The sequence below is a fragment of the Montipora capricornis genome, chromosome 7 (genome assembly GCF_036669925.1).
Source record: "Montipora capricornis isolate CH-2021 chromosome 7, ASM3666992v2, whole genome shotgun sequence".
Classification (NCBI taxonomy): Eukaryota; Metazoa; Cnidaria; class Anthozoa; order Scleractinia; family Acroporidae; genus Montipora; species Montipora capricornis.
Window position 1 is genome coordinate 29569802 of NC_090889.1, and position 22500 is coordinate 29592301.

Consider the following 22500-nt stretch of genomic DNA (forward strand, 5'->3'; position numbering starts at 1 on the left):
GTAGATGGCTGAAAAACTGGCAGTACCTCTTCTTTCTCTGAATGATGAATGTTACTTCTTGAGTACAAAGACAGGCCTGACTGAACATTCAAAATACTAATCTGTCACAGATCTTGATATATGGTAGGCCCAATCCCAAGAATAGTTGCAGTTCTTTTGTACAAGCTCCTTTCTAAAAACCAGGGCCTGGTTGTTCAAAAGCCGATTAACTTAATCCGTTAGCGTAAACTTTTGTTTCATGTTTTCAACTTATGGGTGAAAATATCTTTTGCTTACTTGTTTTTAAGATTTAAACTTTCTCTAATGTAATGTTTTCCAATGTTGGTGTTGAACAGCATTTGGGAGCAGAGAAATAAACTCCTTGGTCAATTTCTAATCTGGGATTAGCATTAATGGGCTCTTGAACAACTGAGCCCAGATGATTTTACCCATCAAGACCTGAGTTCACTGGGGTTGAACATGATTGAACGCCACTGCAAATGAAGATCGATGGTGCAAGAATAACATACCATGTATCTTTTCCTTTGAGAATGACATTCTGTAAAATTTCAAGATTCTGGTTGATGGGGGGGGGGGGGGGGGGGGGGATTATTTAAGCTTAAAAGGTCTTACAGTGAATAATTACTAATTCGGTCAGTGTAAAACAGACTGCAGACCGGGGATAAAATGCAGACTGACGTTATAATATAACTGTTGAAAAAGCCCAAACCCTTAGAAATGCTAACAGTTAACCCTAATCCTAACCCTGAAGGTTTAAACCGTGTGTTAGATAATTTTGTGCAATAGATAACCACTAAATGACAAAATACACCACGTATACCCCCTGGTCTGCGTTTTACACTGACCGATTAATAATTAGGCATTTGTTGCCTTTCGACTGTTGCAGTCTGTTCACAAAAGGCACTATTTTACAAAAGCCAGTCAAGTGATTCAAAGTTACATTGACAAAGTTCTTCATTTCGTACAAACCCTTGTGAGAACTGTGAAATTATTTAAAATGGCGTCAAAGGATCAGTTACTATGGTCACCACGAAGCTACATGTAACTAAGTTTCTCTTTTGATACCATTACATTTGATTTCCTTTTAGTATGTTTCTCGATGCTTTTAACATTTGGGCTGTAAGTTTACACCAACTTAACCCAAAAGGGATTATTTAAGCTTAAAAGCTTATGAATCGTCCGGAACAATGCAGTTTCTTTAATTGACGATGGAGAACAAAAGAAAACACAACGAGTGTTATCATACCAAAAATGAAGACAATTTCTAAAATGTGTAATCACAGGATTGCGTCTACCTTGCTTTGTTTTTCGTCCAGGCGAGCTAGAATCTGCTTGACCGGTCACTTTACGTCTTTGCTGTGGGAAAAATTTCACTTAATAAAAACCGATCATCATCAAGAGCGGTTGAATTCAAGAGTAAACAAACAAAGACAAAATACAACGGGTAGCATGTTAATATCGTGTCGACAAGGGATATATTTCATACCTTTTTATAAGCTATCATTTAATAGCGAGTGAGAATTGGAAAGAAGCCCTCTCGTTTACAATAAAGTTTCTACGGTTGTAAGAAATCCGCGACAAAACGCGAAATGGCTTTCAACGCCAACTCTCGCATACCAAAATTAAATGACAATTTCCCGCTACAGGATTACAGTTTTCTCAACACACCAATGCTAATGGTTTCATCTTTTGTCCAGCTACATCGTGTTTACAAAACACGGCCAGGTGAAAAGTTATAACATCACCACAGGACGGAACTTTCACATTGTCCTACAGAGAGCAAGAGAGAGCAGATTCAAATTGATTCAAGCCGCTTTGACAGCGCCTGAACCAATCATATTCAAGAATTGTAAAAAGTGACCGTACCAGCTGGCCGTACCTCTTTCAGTCAATCTGCCGTTGCAAAATATTTTGGCGTGACTGAGTTTTATTACTTTTATCACCTTATTACAAAAAAAAAAACGTTTGTAACGGAATAAAGAGGAGAGAAAAAAGGATATTTGGACCCAAAGGGACAAGCAGGACCGATGTAAGTTCCCTCCGGGTATTAAAAGGACAGAATGGCTTGGTATTCGCCAATCTCCTCTTGTCTTACCCTAGGAACTTTGAAATAAGTACACCTAATCTTTCAAGAATTCAGCTCCACCAAGTAGTTGAACATGGACAAAGAATAACTTCAAGTAGTCAGCAAAAGCAGAACTTCAGTCTCTGCAACATTTCTTCTCTGTACAACATGAAGGGAAGAGTCTAGATTTCCAATGATAAAGGATGGTCAATAGTAAGAAGAGAGAATTAAAGTGATTTTATGTCAAGAGAAAAGTGGCTAGCCTGAGTCCATCTTTCCCAGCACGGTTGCAAATCATAGCATGGAATTAGGTCCACCTGCAACTGTTTGAATAAAAAATGGCAGTTTCCTTAATTGGCTATAGTCTGTTGAAGGAAAATCAAAGTTTTAGACATGCTTTAATGGGGACATTAACCCATTCACCCCTAAACCGGCCATACTTAGTATTTTACTCTGTCTAACGCCAGACGATTTTACTCGTCAATGGGGAACCCCCAGGAGTCAAAGGGTTGATCACTCACTGAAAAACTACGTCCCATTAATCCCAGACAAAAGAGTTTAGACTTCTTCTGTTTTCGAACATTTGAACTGTAACTTGAAAGCATTCCATACATGCGCCCTTCCCCAATACATGCAACATAATGTTCTTCATACGATGTGCAAATATTTGTATTGTGTATTGATATAGGAGAAGCTGTAAGATTTATTTTGTGTGACAAAAGAAGAATGTTTAGGATTTAGATAAGAGAGATAAAATGTCTCCAGGGGAAAAAAGGACAAATACCTTCCCAAGCTGAGTAAAGAGTTGACAGGTACATGTGTAACTCCATCCACATGATGTTGGTCAATTGAAGTTGGGCCAAATTGGAGGAGAGGCCAAATTGAGTGATTAACCCATTGACTCCTGGGGGTTCCCCATTGACGAGTAAAATCGTCTGGGGTTAGACAGAGTAAAATGATCAATGATCATTAATAGACTAAAACGTAAATTGAAACAGACCATGTTTGTCTTCCTTGAATGACTGAATGATTGGTTGGGTGCTGAAATTGCTGTATAGTCTCTTGCTGGTTGGAAAAGTCATGTTTATTGTTGTATGAAGGTGGTTTGAGCTTTGGACGACTGAGATAAAATCCTAAAGTCTAACCATTAAATATGAGAAGAGAGCAGGGATGGCAAAGTGGTGAAAGCATTTGCCTCCCACCAATGCGGACCAGGTTTGATCACTAGACTTGTCGTCACATGTGGGTTGAGTTTGTTGATTCTCTACTCTGCTCCAAGAGGTTTTTTCTCCAGATACTCTCGTTTTCCCCTTTCCTCAAAAACCAACTGTTGACTTGATATATTATGTTGATTTGATTTCTGTACAATGTCCACAATAATCAGTGCCCCACCACTAAATACAGTTGACACTAAAATAAAGTTCATTAATGAAAGTTACCAAACAGCACTTCCCTGTGGTACTGTTTACTTGGCTGACAATTTTTTACTCAGAAGTTGTTGATTCAAAAGTTGCTCAAGCTTAATCAGTTACAAGCACAACTGCTCTATTAATAATATTGGCAGACTGTAAATCATATTAAACAAAAGAATTTCAAGGAGATAAACCAAAAAATTAATGTTAGTTTTCACTGACAGATTAGAGAACCAACAAACTCAACTGACGCATAATGTTGAGTTCAGAAATAATTATTGAACCATGGCAACACTGGTGGAGGGCAAGTGCTCTCACCTCTACAATGACCCTGCAAAAAAGAAACAAGCAAAATTGCATGATTCCACCAGTTCTTCTTCATATATACAAGTGCTTTATTAAACTTTTAGTTTTGGCATTCTTCCTATAAGTAGATGGCTTTCTTTAAAAAAAAGAAAATTCATTTCATCCCCTCCATATATAGCTATTCTTCCCTTTTGCATAAGCAATTAGCGTAAAGATGAGGATAAAATTAACACAATAATAGTGTTCCTTTCAATGCCAGTAACAGGACCGGATGCAACAATAATATTATTCAGTCCTTGTCATCCTCATCTTCATCATGTTTTTCCTTTTCCTTCATTGCTTGTAACTTTTTTATTAGTTCTTTTGCAGGATTGAACATGCCATTGGTCTGTACACCACACACATAACATCGTTTGCTCTTTTTGTAATGCCGTAAGGCACAAGCTTCACAAAAATAATGTTTGCATTTTGTGACAACTGGATTTTTAAAGGATTCACGGCAAATAAAACAAGCAAATGGGAGATCATCATCGTCATCACTTTCAATTTCATAAGCATGCGGATCTTGTTTGCTATAATTTCCTTCACCCCATTCTCGTTCCAATTGCCATCCATGTTTGTAGTCACTCCGATCGTGCATAAACTTACAGCTGTCTCCAAACCCACAGAAGCCAGTTTCTTTGTAATCCTTACAAATATCAGGCTGGTAATCCCACCTCACTGTTGCTCGTAGATTTGCTGGAGCTCTGATTGGTCCTTGTCTAAGAGCAAGAAAAAGAAAGATAGTAAGACAATGATCTGAGGAAACCACTTTTAAATCAAGTGGTGTTTCCAAGCACAGTCTTCCAGTCAAAAAATGAAATGAAGAATACATTTAGAAGCTGAAATATCTTGCTTGGGGAGAAAACTTATCCCTGCACCCAACAGTACCTCTTCTTGCTGTGCTTGCTTAACCTACTGACTCTTCAGGCACCCTAGGAGGCCTCCAGTTAACGAGTAAAATCGTCTGGCGTTAGACAGAGTAATATCTGTTAAGTCTCACTCCCAGGAGTCAATGCTATGAGTTAAAGAAACGATAAGAAGAAAGAGAAGGCAAGAATGAAGTGGGTGAAACCTGTAATTAATTTCTAAAGCTGCAGGACTGACAGAAAATTGACAGTCAACAGCAGTGTTTTAAAAGTAGGAAGTGAAAAATAAAGAAACTGTGATGTCTGTGAACTAACAGTGCAGTAAAGTAGCTAATGACTTTTACCAGGTATTGATTACTTGTTTTGTAAAGTGTTGGTAATGACATGGCCAAATTAGGGTAAGTGTCAACGCTGTTTGCTGTAGTTACACTTGGTTGGTCTTCGGGGGTTACCAGCTCACACAGAGTCCAATAGACTAGACTTGAACACAGTCAAGACTTGATTACATTCTGCTTTAATAGTTAAATCAAAGTGCTTATATACATAATGGTAGCTAGCTAAACATAATTAAATATGTGAGGGAGTATACGATGTTTCAATCCTAGTAAACATCCTAATTCGTATGTGAGCATAACGCCTTACTTAAATATTGACACATTCATAAATACTGAGGAACTAGGCGTCTAGAATCCTACATGAAATCCTAGTAAAAGAAAGGACTAGTTCCCACTAATTTTAATGCATTGGCTGTATGCAGCACGTAAATAGCACATTTGAATGTTTGATTGAGCAACAATATTTATGTCCTCCCGATTCACACCAGGCAAGTAACTGATCTACTTATAGTTCGACAGGTCACGTTAGCTAAATGTCACGCTTCCCTTAACTTTTTGTACAGTTGAATAGTATCGACACCTCTTAGTTTTAAGCATGGTTTTAAGTCTAATGGACGTTTTCAACCAACCTCTAGGGACACCAATAACAACAGAGAAATGTATGACTTCTGGTGGACGAACAAAAGAAGCTAATGAGAGATCTTTTGTTTTCGTGCACCAGCATGGCGGCGATGACGTCACGTGAAAACCTCCCATAATTCCAGGACTCACTGTAATTTTACTACTTTGATGCATTGAATAAGGCTACAGTGCAGTAAATTACCTGACCATTCCACTGGAGGCATTTCCCTGTGCTGTTCCTTTTTTCTCATAGAATGTCATGTAGTTATTCATCCCTCGATATTGCTTATCATCCTTTTCTTGTTCTTTTCGTTCCTCGTTTGTCTTTAAATTCTTCTCGAACAAGGCCTGAGCATCTCTATCAATCTCTGTATCGATCTCCACGATTGCAGTAGCTCCAAGATCCTCTGGACCTGCTCGCATAGCAGAACGCGTCGACTTGAACGAAACATCGATTTCTTTCTCCTCCTCGAGCTCCTCACGTTTTGATTTGGAATCAAATCCATCCGTTTTCTGGAACATCGGGTTATTTGAAATCGTCTTTTTCTCTTTCCTTATCACAGTTGTTTCATCGTCATCCTCACTATCCGATTTCTCCACTTTTCGTTTTCGCACATTTCGATTTCTATTTGCTTTCTTGAAGAACGCACATGTAGGTTTGTTGGATAGAATATCTTCATTCGTTTTATCCGCCATTTTGGTTGCCGTTTTCACAATCTAGATTCCAGTCCTTTTCCAGCAAATCATTTAACCTCGTCTTAAAGATGAGTCTCGTGGCGTCTTGTCTCTTTTGTCACGAATTTTGTTTGTGTTGTAATTGTTTGCAGTTTTCTTCGTTGTGTTTAGTATTTTGTGTTCTTCTGTCTTAGTGCAGAGAAAATTTAGTTTTTTGTGTGTGTCCTTATGTTATTCAAAGTCAAACGTATTGCATTTGTGTTTGTGCTACCACGTGTAACTTTACTCAAAGTTGTGTTGCTGTCTGTGTTTTTATCTTTGTTTTCGTGTCAATTCTAAGATTTTCAACTGATACACTTGTTCTTATTTGATCACAAATGCTTTTATACATTGTGAAGTGACGAGAAACGTGTCTGTAGCACCTCTGTTGTGCGGTGACAGCTAACTAAAAGAAATGTGGACATGATGAGTTGGTATGCCTTTTACATAAGGTAAAACAGCGAGTGACTGACATGAGCCGTTTCTGATCCACATGCAACTTTTAGTGGCTTATAAGGAGAAAAGCTTTGTAAGATGAGTAGTGTACTTTTTTTTAAATACATGATAAAAAAAAGTGCATTATTCACTCAGAACACCTGAGGTCAAAAATACTCTTTCAAATATCTCTAGAGGGAAAATGGCCGTAATATTGAGCAATAAGTCAATGCCTTGTTTTATTTTGTGTTCATCTTACAGTGAGTATATTGTATGGGTCTTTGTGTCGCATTTGTGCTCTGGCCTACTGGATGAAATGATTTTGTGTGCTTGCCTAATTTTGCATTTGTTATTTCCAAGTAACCAATAAAAGTTGAAAAAAACAACCAATGATATTATTAATCATTCGCATGTGGAACTCCATCCAAGCTCTTTAAGAAGACCTGCTACAAAGATTAACCTTTGTTTTTCTCTACTTTTACATAAAAGATCGAAGCCATTTCAACAAAGTGGGGTTTATAATAAGTCTACCCAACCAAAGCAAACATAATTTGTCACCATTGTTACCGAGAATTTTACTTTTTCTGTGTTGTGCAAGCCATGTAAACTTGAATATACCAGCAGTAATTTGGACCCACGACCTTGGGTCTATTCTTGATTTTACGTCACAAACTGCCTTGCATTCCTGTTTTCAAAGAAATTTTGCAGTACAAAGCAGTCAAGAATAGACCCATGCCTCTCACATCACGGCCGTGGGTCCAAATTATTGTTAGGTTTCAATGATAGCTTTGTGCATCTTGCCTAACAGATAAAAAGCGCAATTTTGAGGTAAGAATGGTGCAACATGTTTGCTTTGGGTGGGCAGATTAATATTGTAGGTCATGAAAATGCTGATTTATGGAAGTGAAAATTCTCTTATTCTATCTTGCATCCCTCTTTGAGATCTTTCCCTTCATTTTTGGTAAATCACACATTTAACTTCAGGTTGGTGTTTTTAGTTTGCTATAAATGGATGCTAAATCTCTTTAATATCCCTGGGCCCTTTGCATTTGTTAAGACTCTGTGAAGGCTATATCATGTCAGATGTCTGTTTTTTTTGTGACATGTAAGACTGCAAATGAGAAAGGGTGTCCACCACACACTAGTGGCTCAGAGGAGCCACTAGTGGCAGGAGGTTGTTAGTTCAACTCCTGCAGGAACAAAACTAATGACCTTAAAATAACTAATGAGAAAGTGCTGCCTTTGTAATTACACCTGCAAATGGTTAGACTTTTAAGTCTTCTTGGATAAGGACTATAAACCATCAGCCCCATCTCACAACCCTTGTTCATAAACTCTGTGGGATGTTAAAGATTCCACATACTATTAAAAAAGAGTAAGGCATGCAGTTCCTGGTGTTGTTGTCTGGTCTTGCCTTCAGCAAAGTGGCCAGCTTGGTGAAATCTTCTGAATGGACTACTGATAGATGAGACTACCGGTACATAACAGCAAAACAGACTAGTAAACTGAAGGAGTCCAAGTGCTAAAACTGGCAAATCTAAACCTAGAGGGTTAATGGAACTGGATACAATGATACACTGTACGTGTGTCAGAAGGGAAGGAATAGAAAACTTGGATGACCTAGCTATGTCATTGCTGTAAATTACCTCTCTGCCCTACCTCGCAGCCCACCCACAGCACACGTGTTTTATAACAACAAATCAGAGGGGTCTCTCAAAATCTACTCTTGAGGCCTTATATCATTCTGATACCTCCACTAAATCTCAAATTCATGTTGGGGATGTTGCACAAATTATGCACAATGGACAACAACCTGGAATTTTCACGCTCTTTGTTCAGGGAGCACATGTGCACACAGAAGATTGAAATAAATAATAATTATTACTATTTATCTTACATTGAAAGATGGCTGGAATTCCCTCCAGGCTAAATGGGTTAGTTGCATGCTCGGTTGCATGCTAATATCAATGTTCAGTGATGAGATTTAAGTATTGTGAAATGAATCCAAGCATGTGTTTGTACCAAGTCATGAATGAGATGTAAAATTTACCATCTTTCTCAGAGATCGGCTTAAGCTGAATATCCTGCAATTAAAGGTGACTTTAATTCTTGAAAATGGAGAAAGAAAGGTTTGTCAGCTATCACTCAAGGCAAAACAGGAAGTTCCAGTTTTGAGAAGGGCTGGTCGATTGTTTGAATGTCAAAAAGGGTAGATGAAATATCGAAAAGGGTAAAATGACTTTTTATTCAGGGGGATTGATGCCCTACTGTATTTGTGAAAAGTAAATTTAATCTTCATGATTTGTGTGCCCTGAACAATATCCTGGGTATAACATGAATGTTTTTTCAAGGTTGGAGAGAAAGCTCAGTGATTTAAAATGTCGATTATTTTTTGTCCTCAACATTTTGAATTACTGAGCATTCTTCCTGGCACCAAGGGTACCTGAACAAAGAAGCTGAGAGTTCCAGGTTGTGTTTTATCCACTGCAAAGACTGGCTAAAGGGGGTTCATGTTTGCAGTTTTAGATATGAGGCAATGCTGGTGGAATAATGAAAGGAGTTAACAAGAGATCTATTGTTTTTATCTGCCAACATCGCAGTGACCACCCTGTATATCTCATTTTTCACTTCCCATATTAATACAAGCATGCAAGGAAAAGTTTTATCTGATCAATAACAATTATTAATTGAACTGACATATATGGTTGACGGTTAGGGTTGTACAAAAGACAATACATAACTTCATTATAGATATCAATGCTGAGGAAATGGCTTAACTGAGCCACCCCCTTCAATAGTCGTCTACGGGCCAGCGGCAGGTAAAAAACACAGGTCTCTGTTTTATCATTACAGAAACAAACCAAAAGATTCATTAAAGCTAACTTTATGCCTAATTATATATTAGACCTAGGCAAAGGTTTTCTGGCCTAAGGTTAGTTTTAATGAATGTTTAGGTTTGTTTCTGTATTGGTAAAACAGAGGCCTGTGACTTGTTTGAGACTGGAGTCTTGAGTGTTAAAGGGTTCTTGCATTTGATGTTCGTTGCTGTCTTGCAAAACTTCTGTATGTGCTAGAGGTTTCAGATTTTGTATTCCCGCCACTCTTGAAAGGATTGATGACGTCGACTTGGCGCCAAAGAATGGTGACCTGGAATCTAGTGTACATTGTTTCAATGCCAACATGGTGGACTGTGAGGGAAAAACGGAGTGAAAGAACACACATAATTTGATCTTTAGCGCTCCTTGGGATTACGTAGTTTCTCTCAGACACTCCTGAAATGTCACTTCTGTGATCTATGCGATTGTAAATCGTCTTTTCCTGTACATGCTGGGAAATTCAGAAAATTTTTAAGTCACCATTTGTTGCAAAATGGACGTTTTGGATCTGAAGGATTCTGGGGGATTTTTGTGAATCTTCTTAATTGACACGGTTGTGAGAATATTTGAAAATCATGGCTGAGGCTATTGTGGATAGCGATTATGAAGAGGATTTGAATTCTACCGCCAGTAAATTGTCCTCCAACGCAAGCTTTGCAGACAGTGACGATGATAGCATGGCAGGTTTTGAAGATGATTTCGATCACGAAGGAGGCGATGAAGAGTTTGAATCCGCAAAAGGGCCTGAAAAAAGCAACGGGAAAGTGCCTGTAAAGAAAAAAGGAAACGAACGGATCCTAGCAAACGCAAAAAAATTCGGAGAATTCTGCGGGGAGATGAACTTACGGACGTGACTATTTCGGCGCAGAAAGAAGAATGGGAACGTTTGCGACGGCTTGATCTCCAACGTAGCCTCGCAGCAGCTGCTGCTGGCTCTACTGCTGCTCTGAGTACGAAACACGGAGAAAACTTAGCAAGTGCAAACAATTCTAGACCAACGACACCTGTTTCTGTGGATGTAAGAGAGAAGAAAGACAATGATGCTCAAATTATTGTAATTGATAGTGATGATGAAAGAGAGTCAGGTTCATCGTCTTTCAGTTCTGCTGTTAACTGCTGTCATTCACAGCTGAGCTTAAATGGGGATTTAATTGAAATAATCAGTTCAGATTCAGAAATAGAAATCACAGGGGAAAGTGATTATGATGATGATGATGATATTGATGATGAGAGTGGTAATGCAACACGTAAAGGTGTTGACTATGACAATAGTGGATTGCATGTTGATGACTCGGTGAATCAACCTGATTCCCACGGCAGGGTTCTTGTGAATGTCAATCATCCTGCTGGCGAAGATGACATATTTTTGGCTCCTCAAGTGGCAAAGGTTATTAAACCTCATCAGGTATGATTCATATTTATTGAGCGACTTCATAATACCCCAGCACTATTGTTCTCCCAAAGCAGCATCGCTTGAAAACCAAGGCATACCTATTTGTATGGAAATTAGTGGCTGGGTATTCTAGAGTTGAGTCAAATTTAGTATATGGCTGTATGTTGTGTGACTAACTTGTTTTCAAAGGACTGTTCGATAAATGAGCTGCGGTGTTTGATTGGGTTTAAAATCATGAGGTGAAGCTGTGTGGTTTTAAACCCAGTAAAAACACTATAGGCAAGTTTACTGAATGGCTTCCAGAAACATTCTACAAAAAGTGTGTCCCTCTGGAGTCCAGCGAATGGTGCAAAGTGTGAGCGGAAGATATTAGCATACAAGAAAAACAAGCAGGGCCTCATTAAAAAGCATTGGCTCATTGGTGAAAGCAAAGTTTGACCTTGTTTTCAAAACTCCAGCTATATATATACTATTCTTTATATAAACAAGTGTAATGAGGAGTGTTTTATCCACTTCAAAGTGCATCCATGGTATGATTTATCGTTGTTTTGATTGGCTGTTAGGCTTCTAAGTCAAATTACATCTACATGTAATTTACATGTATGTCACCTTTTTTTTCTTGCTGTGTCTCAAATTGAAAAAAAAAAAAAAGTCAGATTGTAGTATTTTCTGTCAGAGGGTGAAGGGATTCTTGTTTTTTAAGCAAAAATTGTACTGAAGCTGTTCTAATGGTTCCAACATAAGATTTTTAAGCCATTGTTTTGAGAAATTGGCTGAGGAGAAGAAGCTGACCCTCTTTATCCAAGATGTGGCATGAAGATTAAATACTTAGTTCACTTATTGACTCCAAGGACTGGAGGGAGACTTAATAGAGGGGGGGGGGGGGGGGGGGGGGAAGCGATTCAGGAATCAATGGTTTAAGTGACTTAACATCTATAACTCTTTATATAATAACCAAATCAATGTGTGCGCTCTGATTGGTCAATCAGCTATCTTTTATTGTGCCAGTAAACTCATGGAAAAATTGTGCGTCTTCTGAATTATTATATAAAAGCAATAGACCACAGGTTTCTATGGTTTATAGGCATGATAAACCACTTGGGATGTTGGAAGAACACTCAATTCGTAGATCTCTCGCCTGTGGCTCATGATTTACAAATTCTTCTTGTGTTCTACCAACATCCCGCGTGGTTTATCAGCCTATAAACCATAGAAACTTGTGGTCTATTGCTTAAATAGAACATAGGGGAAGTTGACTAATGTTGCTTTAAACCACTTTAGGTTAATCTGGTTCAAGATAAATTCAACATTTTTTATGCATTTGAAGTTTTAGTCAATTCTGCACTCCTTACTTGCAGTCACATAATTTTTTAAAGCATTTCTTTTTCTATTGTTTGTTAGATTGGAGGTGTACGCTTCTTTTATGACAATCTCATTGAAACACTCAGTCGCTACAAGCAGACTGAAGGATTTGGCTGCATCATGGCTCATTCAATGGGACTTGGAAAAACCCTTCAAGTTATTAGCTTTGTTGACATTTTTCTAAGACATACGTCAGCTACAAAAGTTCTTTGCATTGTACCTATCAACACAATTCAAAACTGGCTTGTGGAGTTTAACATGTGGCTTCCCTCAAAACCAGGACTGATTTCTGACAGTAATGGAATGATAGTGGAGGCTCATGATTCAAACAAAGTTCGTTACAGGAACTTTGAGGTGCATTTATTGAGTGATGGTCAGCGTTCAACACTTTCACGAGCCAAAGTAATAGGTAAGAACATTAATGTTTTTGGTTTAAACCACACCATGTGTGGTTTAAACCTTTGTAAATTCAAGGAAACTAGCTTGATATTTGTTGTGCTCTTCCTTTGTTCCAAATATGTCCAGAAATGCACATAATTAGATTATTGACAGCCCTGGCCTCGAAATACAGACAATTTTTTGTTATTTTGTTATTTATTTATTTATTTGTTTGAGCAGGTTGAAGTTTTGGCAGCTATTTAACTGATGTGGACCTGCCATACCCACCCACCCATATACTCACAGAGAACAGCCACAACACCGGGAACTTCATCCCCTTCTCTTCTCGAATAGTGTGTGGGTTCTTTAACGTCCCACAGGGAACTAATGAACATGGAAGATATTTGTGAGATGGGGCCTACAGTTTATAGTCCTTATCTGAGAAGACTTGAAAGTCTAACCATTTGCGAATGTCATTACAAAGGCAGCACTTTCTCCTCAGTTATTTTAAGACCCTGAGTGTTGGTACGGCCAGAGTCGAACTCATGACCTCCCGCATGGCAGCCCGATGCTCAGCCAACTGAGCCACTTGTGTGCATGTCACAGGGTCCCCATAATATTGCTTCTCAAGTAAAAATAGACAGCTCCATTTACCTTTACCAAAAAATAACACACTAATCTTTAGCACTTACTTTATTTGCTAGAACTAGTAAATCCTTAGACTTAAGGACGGTGCCTACTATTGTTATTGCGCATACGTTCTGCGAGATTCTCGGATTTCCTATCGGTGACGCTTAGTAATACAGGCCAGGGTATTTTTGCGCGGTTTAAAACTATCTGGAGAAGGTAGATCTTAGTAAGTACTCTTGGTATGCAAAAAGAAAATTGGGGTAACCATGCATTTATGAGAGATAATTAAGCTTCAATTTGAGGAAGAACGCCATACATTGCTTTGTATTTTAAAGCTTTTTACAAATATTATTCATGAATTATCTTTTAAAAATGTGTGGTTACCCCCAATTTTCTTTTTGGATTTCAATAACACTTGTTAAGATCTACCTTTCCTGCATAATCACACACCCGGGCAAAAATATCTTTAATTAATAGGCACTGTCCTTAAAGGGACACTTCATGTTGGATATCAAAATTGGTCATGCATCTAATTTTGTGCATTTCTGGACATAAATGCTTAGTTCTCATTCTACATCTTAGGGGAATGGAATAAGCAAGGAGGGGTATTATTAATGGGCTATGAGCTGTATCGACTTCTGGCCACTGTAACACCCTCAATGTCAAGTCGCAGGGGTATGCCTCCTAGCAAAAAGAAGAAAGTGACAACTTCTGATAAAGCCAATGGGGAACCTGAGGTCATTGATTTGGATAAAGAAGAAAAACATATGGAACTGCTCATTGGTAGGTCTAGTGATCCCTTTGTTCAAGTATCAAACTTTTTGAGCCGCACAAGTGCTCCACTAATACATGTAATTGGGAACTTCAACCCTTTGACTCCAAGGAGTGAGAGTGACTTAATAGATTTTACTCTTTCAAATGCCAGATGATTAATTTTACTTGTCAATGGAGGGCGGTTCAGGGGTCAATGGGTCAAAATGAAATTAATGAATGTAGGATTGTTGTTTACTTTGATTCTCAGTTGAGTATGCCACCTGGGAAGTTTTATGACAAAGTTTCAATGTTTGAGTTCCTATGTTGTCAAGGGCAACTTGCTTCATTTCCAAGAGTAACTTTCAGGTCCTTGATGTCGGGAGTAATGAAGCCTGCCGAAGTCTACAAATGGTAACAGTCAAATAAACCAGGTGACCATCACCAGTTAAATGAAGTCAAAACCTGAAAAGTTATTTTTGGAAATGAAGCAAGTTGCCTTCAACAACATTGTAACTTTAATGCTGAAACTTTGTCACCAAATTTCCCTAGTGGCGTACTCAACTGAGAATCTTAGTAAAAAAATCAGGTGATTGGATATTATTGTGTTAGATGTTCAAACAGAGCCGTGGGGATATAGGGTAGGGTTTTGTTATCCTGGTTCCAGAATATTTTTGTCAACCCTCCTGGAAGCAAGTGCTTTATCCTTTCACATGCACTGTCGTTTGGTTGAATGGACTTTTGTTCTTTTTACAAGAAGTGTAGCATGCGTGTATGTGGGTGTACCACTCACCAACATTATTTTACATATGTATAGCTTTGTAATTTATGATTATGGGTATCAGCAACTTACTGGTAACACCAACCCTGCGGTAGACAAAGTGCACAGTTCCATACACTGTCCAGTGGGCATGGGACAATCATAATTTATTATTATTATTATTATTATTATTATTATTATTATTACTATTATTATTATTATTATTATTATTATTATTTTAATTCTTTTGTGACAGGCATACAGCAGGCATTATGCAATCCAGGTGCTGATCTGGTCATCTGTGATGAGGGACACCGTATCAAAAATGACAACTCCAATATTTCACAGGCCTTAAAAAGGATTCACACCAGGTTTGTCATGTCCCAGACAGTGTGACCTTTATAGTATTAGGATTATGGCAAAATGAGCTTCAGTACATTTATTTATTATACTGTGGGTTCAAACAACAGGTATAGACCAAAGCACAACTCTGTAACAAATTTATGTTATCTCAACATTCAGGCTAAGTTTTAAATCAGGTGGTTTATTTTATATTTTGCAATCCCTCTAGTTTGCACTTACTACAAAATGACAAGTCATTTATCAAAATGTTGAAGATGCAGAAGAGCCAAATAACTTGTCTGAGTGTTGTTTAAATTCCATTGAATGCCACAACTCATTACTTTTTTTGTAGAATTACTGTATTTATCTATAATTATAGTCTGGATAGCACAAGTCTTAATCTAATATTTTTAAAAATACAACCACCCTTTCGAGTTTAAGGAACATGTTTCAATGTTTCAAACATCATCTTCAGCCACAGTGAGTGTAACATTAATTTTTTTCAAGATAATTCGTATATCTATATAACTATCAATACAATGATTCTTTGTAGATTAAATGTTCATTACAATTAGGTAAAATTCAAACAAACCAACAATATTATAGAGAACACAACTGACGTAACGGTAAAAGTTTAAAAGTGTAATGCTAAACTGACATGATCAACTTGTTTGTTGAGTTTCAAACCCGAACTCACCACACAAGTTGATCATGATTGTCAGTTTAGTATTACACTTTTAAAACTTTTACCATTATGTCAGTTGTGTTCTCTATAATATTGTTGGTTCGTTTGACTTTAAGCTACTTGTAATGAACATTTCATCAACAAAGAAACATTGTATTGATAGTTATATACATTATAAATATTATGTAAGAGTTATCTTGTAAGAAATTTAATGTTACACTCACTATGGCTGAAGATGATGTTTGAAACATCGAAACATGTTCCTTAAACTCAAAATGTGGTTGTATTTTTAAAAATATTAGAATTATTTATAATGTTGTTTCCACACAAAGTGAAAGATGTAGTTACTGCTAAAAAGGTGAGCTGAAATAGACACAAAAATGATATAATCGTTTTAATTATGTTTTGCAGGCGTCGTGTTGTGTTGACTGGTTATCCTTTACAGAATAACCTTCAAGAATACTGGTGTATGGTGGATTTTGTGCGACCCAACTTTCTAGGAACCAAACAGGAATTCTGCAATATGTTTGAGAGGCCAATACTTAATGGACAGTGTACTGATAGCACTCCTTCTGTAAGTTATTTAGCAGTGTACACCCTGGGTTGGGTCATTGCTCACTGAAAAGGTTTATTGATCAGCTGAATGGTGAAAAGTTTAGTCATCCTCCAGAACTAAAAAGCTGATGCTACTACTATGGAATAGTGACACAGTTAGCCAAAAAAAGTTTACTTGACAATTGTTTGCCCAACAGGCAATCAAAATCAAGTTTAATGCAAAAGAAGAGTTTTCAGAAGTTTGTGAATAGTGGATTTCTGAACACTTCACATTCCATTATTTGGACTGCTCTACTTTTCAAAGCTAATCTTGTTTTAACTTGAACATAAGCAGACACATGTAGCTTTAATCCTGGTTTGAACAACATAGCCGAGAAGTACACATACTTGTAGAAAAAATGTTCTCGTCTTTACTTGAGCTGATAGAGACTGCTGAACTTGCCAATTTATTTTGTTATTTCAACTAATTGCTTTGATTAATTTTGTCACTTTTTGTGCAGGATGTCAGACTTATGAGATACAGAGCCCATGTCCTTCACAGCCTGCTGGAGGGTTTTGTTCAAAGGTTATGATCTACCTTGTCTCAATGCTATAATAAATAATGAGAATTGAACTGAGTGGAGTGCAATGTGGTCTGAAATCATACATGTGATTAAAAAAAAAAAATGGTTACCCAGGCACTTGTACTGGGGCTTCAGTGTACATGTAGATTGAATGTCCCTAATATCTGAAATGCTACACACCCCCCCTTCCCCCCTCCCCCCCCCCCCTCACTGCCTGACTGGAATTTACTGGTTCTGATAAAAGATAGCTTTTTTAATGAGGAACAACATAGTGTATATTGCTGTTAGCCCAACTACATGTAGAAACGTGTTTACAAAGACTAGTAATTTAAGTGTGATAGAGATGAATTTGGGATCACCAAAGACAAATTAAGCTACAAGTTATCAGAGAAGGATTGGCTGTTAATCGAGTCTGTAAATTTGAACCTGGTGTAAACCAATGGACTACACATTCTGTCTGATTCTGTGATGTCTGTGATTCTGTGATTCTGATTCTGTCTGATTCTCTGTCGCTGATGAAAATAACTATATTGATATCGGCGCTATACAATTTTATTATTATCATTATTATTATTATTGTTAACTTGTTTCTTTTATTGTTTTTGTAGGCGGAGTCAATCTGTTCTAACAAAGTGTCTCCCATCCAAAGAAGAGCACATTATCCTTGTGAATTTGTCTTCAATCCAGACTGAACTTTACAACACGTTTGTTGCATGCCTGTTGAATTCTGTTGGATATGTCAATCCCATTAAAGGCTTTCATATATGCACAAAGGTCAGAGAATTTTTGAGTGAGATATATTTATATACTACTCTGGTTTAGAGAAAGTTGAGGCCGCTTCCACACTTATCTGGATATTTTTTAATCAGCCACTTTTTCTTAGCAGATTGTCCTTTCGTGCACATGTATCTGGTGAATCCGGCATGTGAATCTACAACTTCTTGAATCCGCTGTCCAGAGTGGAAAGTTTTGAATGCGCAAAGAACGTGGAATCGTTTGGATGGTCAAATCTGGATATTTTCAAATCCTGATTACGTTACAAACTCAGTTCCAGTCGCTACTGCCTAAATATTCAACATGGCCACTGAACGAAATGCCATCACTTCTCTTGTTGCCAACTCGCACGCCTGATGGCGCATGCTTTGTTCCCTATAGTCACAGAGAGTTGCTGGATACTAGAATGAATCCGGATACATGTGGACGGGCAAATTTGATTTGAATATTATTTGGGTCTATGAAGTGTAACTTTTTAACCCACATTCTAGTCTCTCCAAACCAGAGAAGCATCTGTGTTTAACTATCAACCAGGCCCCAGCCTCTATCCATTGGATAAATCACTAATCAGTGGATAACTCAATAATTTTGCTACTGTTTATCCATACATATCCAATACACCAACATAATGAGATTGTAATGAGATTCCTGGTACGTCAAAATAGACATCACAAAGTGTCCCGCACTTTTTGTCTCGCAAAACTGTTACTACTTTTTTAAGGATTAAGGTTGGGGGACACTTTGTGATGTCTATTGTGAAGTGCTATGAATCTCATTATGTCGGTGTATTGGACAACCCTCTGTTTATCTGCTGGATAGTGATTTATCTGGTGGATAGTGTTATCCACCTTTTAAACAACCCAGGTCTGGTTGCTATGTGAACTTCAGTTTTTGAGTTGTTAAGTGATTTTGCAGTCTTTGTTGGTGAATGTACAGTGCAGGACAGAATCTGATGTCGAGTGTACCATTGACATCATTCCCAACTTGAACTTGGTTAGTTACAGGTATTTATCTTCCTGCCTCCATGTAATATGCCTTCTTATCTAATGTTTGTGGCATAAATTCCTTTTGGTCTTGTAGATATGGAACCACCCAGATATTTTATATTGCTCACTTGATATGAAAAGTGATATCAGAACTGAGTCGCCTCTGGTGAGAATTACTTTAAAGATTTGCTTTAGGGAATTATATAATGAATTATTTATGTGAAGGGTTTTTATCATGTAGCCAAAAGAAATTTGGAAAGTCAAAATAATTGAATAAAATAATGTAACAAACATTTTCCAGGAATTTTGTTTGTCAATAATAATAATAATGATAATAATAATAATAATAATAATAATAATAATAACAATAATAATAATAATAATAACAATAATAATAATAATAATAACAACAATAATAATAATAATAATAATAATATTAATATTAATAATAATAATAATATTAATAAGACCAGATCTCATATTAGAAGACACAGTAAAGAAAACAATACTGTTGATTGATATGGCATTTCCGAATGAATCAAACAAGGAAGCCAAATGAGAGGAAAAGATCAGAAAGTATAATCAACAGTTATACTTGAATTACAGCTACTTTGACAATATTATGACGAAATTCATGATCAATAACAGGACAGACGGATGAAAAACTGACATCAATTTGTTAATTAGATCGTAGAGAATCTCACATTAGGGTAAAAGTGTAGAACAACTCCCCTAAACTGACTGTTGGCTGACTGTCGACCAACTGTTGAGCCCACACAAACATCATAGAAGGGCTCATTGACAAAAACTGCGTATAAATTATTGCATTTATTTTATCAATGTTATAGGGACAAAAACCCAAAGCAATAAGTCCGAATAACACAACCTGTGAAGACTAATAAAAAGCAATGTTGGTCATGGGGTGCCTTGTAGGGTGATTCAAAGAGTGTTTTTAAATCTGGTCATTGCTGTAATGAAGTGAAGTTTTCGAGGGAACATCGCTTCAAATGTAACTTTTAGGTTTTACCCACATTCAAAATATTCTGTTGGTAGCATGTCAGTAACCTGTCGGTTACTTGTGAGTCAACTGTTGGGCAACAGTTGGCCGACAGCTGGGCGATAGTCAGTGTAGGGGAGCTCTTATTCTTCCCAATTACCCAAGTAAGTATTGTGTTCAGTTCTTTAAAGAACTTTTTGTGATCATTTTTAAAACAACAGACAATCCTTGACGAGGCTAGTGGAAGCTTGCAGAATTCAAAATCAGCTGACAGAGTTGTGTTGCCGTCATCATCAAGTGCCACTTCATCGAACCAACATGAGAATTCTAATTCCGTGAAGATGAATTTACTTAATCAATTGATAGGAGCGCGGCAACTTCCATCAACAAGCACAACTACTGTAAGTGCTCAAGCTGTTTTGAGAACAACAGTACAGATGCGTCAAATGATGGCATGTCAACAGTCTGGTCAGACAGTCATTGTGTCTACCACCCAAGCCTCAGAGAATACAACTGAATGTTCTGCTCCTGTTGTTGAACCAGCAGCTCTGATAAATGATCATAGCTCTACAGTTGTTGCTGAAGATGATGATATGATGTGGGTGAGTTGAGATTATTATATGCTGGCTTTTACTAAGCAACTAAGTTTTACCCACCACAACAAAAAAAAATGTTTGGAGAAGAATAGAGCAGGATTCCTAGGAGATTAGTAAATGGGACACAAACATGATCACCGATTCTTTTTTTATGGGTACACACTTGACTGCCATGATGTCATGCAATAGTAGAGAATTCTATGGAGCCTTTAAGAACTTTATCTTATTCAATGATTGGCTCTTTTGACAGAAGATTCCAGGAATCAAACTTGATACTTGCAATTATGTTTGGTGAAATTGGACATTATTCACTCAAACAGACACCGAGTTTGAATGTGTGAATGTTTTTTTTTTCTTTTTTTTTAATTCAGGCAAAAAACGTATTGAAAGATTACCAGACTGGTGTAATGGAGAATGGGGGCAAGCTAGTGATATTGATGCAAATCATTGAAGAAAGCTTAAAACTTGGCGAGAAAGTTCTTATTTTCAGGTGACACTCTTGTTCACACTTGCTTACAGACCTGTGCATTAACATTCCATTATAGCTTGTAATGGAATCTAGTATAGAGTTATGTTTATTTTGCTTAGTTTACTTACAATAGACACCCAGGAATTTGATGAACATCAGTTGTGTCGAAATGCACCATTAGATATTCTCTGTAATTTTCAAAGCCATTAAAAGCATGATTAGCTGCTCAACGACCGATAACATTTCTTTCCCCCCTCTCCCCCCCTCCCCCCCGACCAACGTGGATTATTTAACTCTGGAGGTGAGTTTCACTCATTTTCTCTAGTGCTGCCAAGAACAGTTCACTATCAGTGTCACCCTCCCGGATGATTTTTTCCCATCATCTGATTTTAACTGCTACTGTTTATTTGCAGTCAAAGTCTTTCCACGTTGAGTGTGATTGAGGAATTCTTGTCAAAGCGTGAGGTGCCATTCTTCCCTGGTCGAATCACTGACCCACAAAAGCCTTCAAGATGGGCGAAAAGCAAGAGTTATTTCAGTGAGTCAATATCGTGGATTCACTATTTGTTCCCTCTTTTACTTTACACAGTCGTTGTTTGTTATCAGCTTGCGGTGTCCCGTAGACATAGCCAATTTGACGAACCAATGTGATCATCTTTCAAAGCTATCAAGTAGCAAAGGAGTGAACTGTGAGGCCTTATCTAAAATGTGGTGCTAAAGGACAACATCAAACGTCTAGCATTTTACAAGAGACGCAGGAAAGGGATGAGCCAATGAATTCAAGCAACTTCCTGGGCAGCCAGGCGTGGGAACAGTTGTTTTTCTGATTGGTTAAGAAAATCGCTCGGGAAGTTTCTACCCATTTTTTTAGGAATTCAGTGCAAGACCTAAGCATTCCAATAATGGACCAATCAGAGAGCAAAGAAAATGCCTGTAGCCGACGCCAAGCGCGGGAAAATACAATCTGTGCTTGTGATTGGTTCAGAAAGTGACGTATGCGCTATTGAAACTAAACCAATGGCAAAGTTGTTTTCGATACCATTAAAGGAATCGCTTTTTCTCTTGCATTTTTGTAGGGTTAGACGGCCACACTTCTGCACAAGAAAGGGAAAGACTAATTAACCGTTTCAATGCTCCAGAAAATACCGACGTGTTGCTATTTATGTTGTCAACGAGGTTTGCATTGCATTTCAAAGGTTTTTTCAAACATTTTGTTTTTCCGAGTTATTCCTCTCCCCTGTAAAAGGTATTTCTATCATTTTATCTCTGTGTGGTTTTAGGGCAGGCTGTCTTGGCATAAACTTAATTGGTGCCAGTCGTGTTGTGGTGTTTGATGCTTCTTGGAATCCGTGCCACGACGTACAAGCTATTTGCAGGTGACATTTTTTTAAGTCATGTGTAACATCACCAAACAAATTACTAGCTAGTCGAATATGTGGACCACTTAAATTTTTCTAACATTCCAGCAAAATGCCACATGGTCTTAATAGTAGCAGACAAGTAAAGAAGTTTAAGAAAACGACGAGACCTTTGAGTTTATAAAACTTCTGCTATCTTCAGTCAGTCAGAATACAAAGCGATGGAAGCT

The 22500-nt window shown here is 37.6% G+C and overlaps 2 protein-coding genes across 3 annotated transcripts in view; one reads left to right on the plus strand and one right to left on the minus strand.

Annotated features, from left to right (window-relative positions):
• The window catches only part of LOC138056816 (helicase ARIP4-like), a 42822-nt gene that overhangs the window by 10590 nt on the left and 9732 nt on the right, over positions 1 to 22500 (plus strand). Inside the window, exons 1-13 of one of the 2 annotated variants that reach the window (XM_068902715.1) lie at positions 9953 to 11077; positions 12467 to 12836; positions 14018 to 14218; positions 15202 to 15316; positions 16384 to 16546; positions 17028 to 17092; positions 17699 to 17864; positions 18945 to 19016; positions 20069 to 20449; positions 20815 to 20933; positions 21326 to 21450; positions 21989 to 22088; positions 22193 to 22288. In XM_068902715.1, coding sequence (XP_068758816.1) covers positions 12548 to 12836; positions 14018 to 14218; positions 15202 to 15316; positions 16384 to 16546; positions 17028 to 17092; positions 17699 to 17864; positions 18945 to 19016; positions 20069 to 20449; positions 20815 to 20933; positions 21326 to 21450; positions 21989 to 22088; positions 22193 to 22288 — 1892 coding nt within the window. In that variant the 5' untranslated portion in view covers positions 9953 to 11077; positions 12467 to 12547. Of the gene's footprint in view, positions 1 to 9952; positions 11078 to 12466; positions 12837 to 14017; positions 14219 to 15201; positions 15317 to 16383; positions 16547 to 17027; positions 17093 to 17698; positions 17865 to 18944; positions 19017 to 20068; positions 20450 to 20814; positions 20934 to 21325; positions 21451 to 21988; positions 22089 to 22192; positions 22289 to 22500 lie in introns of those variants that run through there. The other variant, XM_068902716.1, reaches the window with a different exon arrangement.
• LOC138056815 (E3 ubiquitin-protein ligase RNF113A-like) lies at positions 3855 to 6360 on the minus strand. The gene is made up of 2 exons (XM_068902714.1): positions 5850 to 6360; positions 3855 to 4544 (listed from the first exon to the last, which is right to left on the minus strand). Exons 1-2 carry the CDS (start codon positions 6341 to 6343, stop codon positions 4073 to 4075), a joined length of 966 nt encoding a protein of 321 aa, XP_068758815.1. The 5' UTR covers positions 6344 to 6360; the 3' UTR covers positions 3855 to 4072.